Source organism: Chrysochloris asiatica, unplaced genomic scaffold (genome assembly GCF_000296735.1).
Source record: "Chrysochloris asiatica unplaced genomic scaffold, ChrAsi1.0 scaffold00392, whole genome shotgun sequence".
NCBI classification, from domain to species: domain Eukaryota; kingdom Metazoa; phylum Chordata; class Mammalia; order Afrosoricida; family Chrysochloridae; genus Chrysochloris; species Chrysochloris asiatica.
The window spans coordinates 310,551-315,836 of NW_006408910.1; the positions used below are offsets into that span (position 1 = coordinate 310,551).

General features: G+C 39.8%; 1 protein-coding gene across 1 annotated transcript in view; it reads left to right on the top strand.

The window, feature by feature from the left end:
• Nucleotides 1-5,286, top strand: part of ERCC3 (excision repair cross-complementing rodent repair deficiency, complementation group 3) — an 88,338-nt gene that overhangs the window by 77,674 nt on the left and 5,378 nt on the right. The window contains exon 13 of the mRNA XM_006876566.1: nucleotides 473-591. Within this exon, the coding sequence (XP_006876628.1) occupies nucleotides 473-591 (119 nt within the window). The remainder of the gene's footprint in view (nucleotides 1-472; nucleotides 592-5,286) is intronic.

Below are 5,286 nucleotides of genomic sequence, written 5' to 3' on the forward strand. Positions count from 1 at the left end.
CTTGATCGCTGAAAGTGAAGAGGACTTAAAATATTTACTGATGAAGATCAAAGAGCACAGCCTTCCGTATGGATTACAACTCAATGTAAAGAAAACAAAAATCCTCACCACTGGACCAATAAACAGCGTTCTTATCAATGGAGAAAAGACACGGCGAAAGCAGAGCCTATTCTTATTTTCAGTCAGTAACACTGTGTATTGGTGCTCCCTGGGGAGGGTTTGGCCCAGAACAGTCTGAGTGGCAGATAAGTGTATTGCCTTGATAGCAGGAAGAATCACCAGGGCCAGATGCTTTTTGAGACTCTTTCTGTCTTTGAATCTTGAGTTCCTGTGCAGAGTCAAGGGATCACCTACTAGACTCCAAAACTCTCTTACAGTACTGCTTGCTTTTGAGTCCTGGACCCTTATTAGTTCCTGGCATTCTGATGGCTTATATTCTTTAACTTGCCCTCTCTCCTCCTCCCCCATGAAGGTATGGTTGCAGAGGAGTACAATGCCTTTTTTTACTCACTGGTGTCCCAGGACACGCAGGAAATGGCTTACTCAACCAAACGGCAGAGGTTCTTGGTGGATCAAGGTTATAGTTTTAAGGTATGTATCCATTTGGTCATGTCTGTCAGTTTGTCGTCTGTGGTGGCTTCTGAGTTGCTATGATTCTAGAAGCTATGCCACGGTTATTTTAAATACCAGCAGAGACACCCATTGTGGACAGGTTTCAGATAAGCTTCCAGATGAAGACAGGAGGAAGAAGGAGTGACGAACTACTTCCGAATTTTTAGTCACTGAAAACCTTATGAATCCCAGAGAAACACTATCAGATATAGTGCCAGAAAAAGAGCTCCTCAGGTTGGAAGGCACTCCAAATGCAACTGTGGAAGAGCTGCCTCCTCAAAGTAGAGTTGACAGTGATGACGCGAATGGAGTAAAGCCCGTGGGCCCTTCATTTGCTGATGGGGCACAACTCCAAATGAAGAGAAACAGCTGTAGACATCCATTAATAATTGGAACATGGAATGTACGAAGTATGAATCTAAGAAAAATTAGAAATTGTCACAAATGAAATGGAACGCATAAACATCAATATCTTAGGCATTAGTGAGCTGAAATGGACTAGTATTGGCCATTTTGAATCTAACGACCACAAGGTTTACTGTGCCAGGAATGACAAATTTAAGAGGAATGGTGTTGCATTCATTGTCAAAAAGAACATATCCAAATCAGTCATGAAGTACAACACTGTCTGTGATAGGATAATATCCACGCTCTTAAAGGGAAGCTTAGTTAATACCACTATTATTCAAATTTATCCACCAACCACTAAAGCCAGTGAGGATGAAATAGAAGAATTCTACCAACTTCATCAATTTAAAATCGATCAAACATGCAATCAAGAGGTATTGATCATTACTGGTGATTGCAATGCAAAGGTTGGGAACAAAGAGGAAGAATCAGTAGTTGGAAAATATGGCCTTGGTGATAGAAATGATGCTGGAGATCACGTGATAGAATTCTGCAAAATCAAAGATTTGTTCATTTCAGATACCTTCTTTAGACAGCATAAGAGACAGCTATACACTGGACCTCACCAGATGAAATACATATAAATCAAATTGACTACATCTGTGGGAAGAGACAATGGAAAAGCTCCATGTCGTCAGTCAAAACAAGGCCAAGGGAAGATTGTGGAACAGACCATCAATTGCTCATATGCAGATTCACACTGAAGCTGAAGAAAATGAAAACAGGGCCACAAGAGCCAAAACACGACCTTGAATATATTCCACCTGAATTTAGAGATCATCTGAAGAACAAATTTGATACATTAAACACTAAAGACTGAAGACCAGTCTTGATGACATCAAGAACATCATACAGGTAGAAAGCAAAAAGTCATTAAGAAGGCAAGATAGAAGGAAAAGGTCAAAATGGATGTCAGAATAGACATTGAAATTTGCTCTCTAGCGCACAGATGCTAAAGCAAATGGAAGAAATGAAGAAGTACAAGAGTTGAACAGAGAATTTCAAAGATCAGCTCGAGAAGATAAAGCCAAGTATTACAATAAAATGTGCAAAGATCTGGAACACACTCAGAATTTCTCAAGCTGGGTAACTGAAGAAAAAATTCAAGCCTCGACTTTAGTTATTTAAGGATTCTCTGGGCAAAGTATTAAATGATGCAGAAAGCATCAAAAGAAGATGGAAGGGATACAGAGTCACTGTACCAAAAGGAAATGGTTGATGTTCAGCCATTTCAAAAGGTAGCATATGATCAAGAGCCAATGATACTGAAGGAAGAAGTCCAAAGTGCATTGAAGGTATTGGCAAAGAACAGGGCACCATGAATTGATAGAATGAAAATTCAAATCTTTCAAGAAAGTGAGGTGGCAAGGAGGCACTCACTCATCTCTGCCAAGAAATTTGGAAGACAACTATCTGGCCAACTGATTGGAAGAGATCCATCTATATTTGTGCCCATTCCAAAGAGAGGTGACCCAATGGAATGCGGAAATCATCAGACAGTATCTTTGATATCCCATGCAAGTAAAATTTTATTAAAAGTAATACAGAAATGGCTATAAGCATACATTAACAGAGAACTTGCAGAGGTTCAAGCTGGATTCAGAAGAGACCATGGAACAAGGGATTTTATTGCTAATGTCCGATGGATCTTGGCTGAAAGCAGAGAATATCAGAAAGATGTCTACCTGTGCTTTATTGACTATGCAAAAGGTTTCAATTGTGTGGGTCATGACAAGCTGTGGACAACATTGCGAAGTATGAGCATTCTGGAACACTTAATTGCATTCATGAGGAATCTAGACCTGGATCTGGCAACCTGGCAGTTGTTTGAACAGAACATTGGAACACTGAATGTTTTAAAATTAAGAAAGGTGTGTGACAGGGTTGTATTCTTTCACCATATTTATTCAACCTGTATGCTGAGCAAATAATCCAAAAAGCAAAAGCCAGGATATATGAAGAAAAACGTGGTATCAGGATTAGAGAAAGACTCATTAACAACCTGCAATATGCAGATAATAAAACCTTGCTTGCTGAAAGTGAAAAAGACTTAAAATATTTACTGATGAAAATCAAAGAGCACAGCCTTCGATATGGATTGCATCTCAATGTAAAGAAAACAAAAATCCTCACCACTAGACCAATAAACAACATTCTGATCAACGGAGAAAAGATTGAAGTTGTCAAGGACTTCATTTTTCTTGGATCAGCTATCCGCACTCACGGAAGTAGCATGAAGTCAAATGACTTATTGCATTAGGCAAATCTGCTGTACAAGACCTTTATAAAGTGTTGAAGAGCAAAGATGTCAGCTTAAGGTTAAGGCGTGCCTGACCCAAGTCATGGTATTTTACATAACCTCATATGTGAAAGCTGGACAGTGAATAAGGAAGACCTTAGAAGAATGATGCTTTTAAGTTATGGTGGTGGAGAAGAATATTGAAAGTGCCATGGACTGCCAAAACAACAAACAGATCTGTGTTGGAAGAAGAGCAGCCAGAGTGCTCCTTGGAGGCCAAGATGGCCAAACTTCACCTCTCATACTTTGGACATATTGTCAGGAGGGACCAGTTTCTGGAGAAGGATGTAATGCTTTGTAGGGTGGAAGGTCAGAGAAAAAGAGGACGACCCTCAGTGAGTTGGATTGTCAGAGTGGCAGCATCAATGGGCTCAAGCGTGGCAACAGTAGTGAGGCTGGCCCAGGATTGGGTTGTGTTTCATTCTGCTGTACATAACTTATGATTTGGTACCAACTTGATGGCATCTAACAACAGCAACAACAACTACATCCATTTGGTTTCTGGTAAAACTAGGACCAATGCTGTTCTATAGCCCTGGCCTCTAGGATAAGTCGGGGCCATCATTAGCCTGAGAAGAACTTCAAGCTGGCACAAAACTTTAGAGCCTGTGGTCCTTGCACTCCCTGCATACATTGCTTGGGCTTTGTGGGAAACAGTAAATGGTTATAGGGTAGGACTGAGGGAGGCATTTGTCTTCTACAGAGAATGTTAGTTCTTTCTCCGGAGGGAGATTTAGCTTAGCTTGGCAGGACTTGCAATGCCAAGGAACTGCAGCCATCATTATTGTAATTGTGAGCCCCTTGGGGTGGTTTTCACAGAGTTTACCCTCCAAGAGGCTGGAGAGCTCTTCCTTTAGTTGACTGGTGAGCCTCAGTCTCTAGTGTATCTCACAAACATCAGCATAGCCAACGTGAAAAGCTTCAGACTGTTCATAAATAGCTGCAAACCAGGTATTTGAATAATGCGAAACATTCTTAAGTTGTGACTGACTTTTATTGGCTGAAGCATTGTTTTCTTTTTTGTTGACATAAACAGTTAAGTGTCCTAAATGTTTTTTTATTTCTGAAAAATGTGTGGAGGGTGCTAGAAACAAGGGAAGGAAATTAACCCTGTGTTCCACTTAAAGGATGTCCCTAGAACACCCAGACTCCCATCCCAGATTTTTTTTTTAAAGACTTTTATTGTTGATTGCGTAAAAGTTTATAGGGTAGATCATCAGTTTTACATTCAACAAGTCATACACCTTGTTTCGTTACAATGATTATAATTCCCTCCATGTACGTTCGGTTAACAGTGTTTCTCTCTATTCACTTTAGCTTTTTTGATTTTTTTTTAACCCTCAGGCATATATAATAATTTACACCAACGAAGGGCACATTCTGCAAGTCTGTTTCCTGGCCACCATATCTTAGTCCCTAACTTCCCATGAATCTAGAATCCTTAGCTGCTGCTTCTCTTCATGTCCCCATCTCTGCCTCCATCTCTGGTATTGCTGCTTCTCTGGATAAGGTCTCGCATTCTGCTTGTGCTCTTCTCCTAGGGTCTTTTGTTTCTGGAATGTAAAATTAACCACTCCCATGTTTTTGTTACAAAACTTCCACCTTTACAATTGTGAGAGTCGCAATTAGTCAGGATAACCGTTACTCATTATTGATTAATAAGAATCTTATCCCCATCTCTTTTAACCAGACTCATCTAGACTAGATGAAAACTACTCAGTGGGAACTCTCTTTCCCCACACAATTATTAAACAAGCTCCTCCTTGAAACCTTGTAAGTCAGTTACTTCGTGCCTTTATTGCCCCCTCATTTTAGGTAGTTCCATTATCTTTTTTATTTTTTTTTAAGTTTTTATTGATTGAGTGAAAGTTTATAGGGCAGATCATCAGTTTTACATTCAACAAATCATACACCTTGTTTGATTACAATGATTATAATCCCTTCCATGTGCCATCAGTTAACAGTAT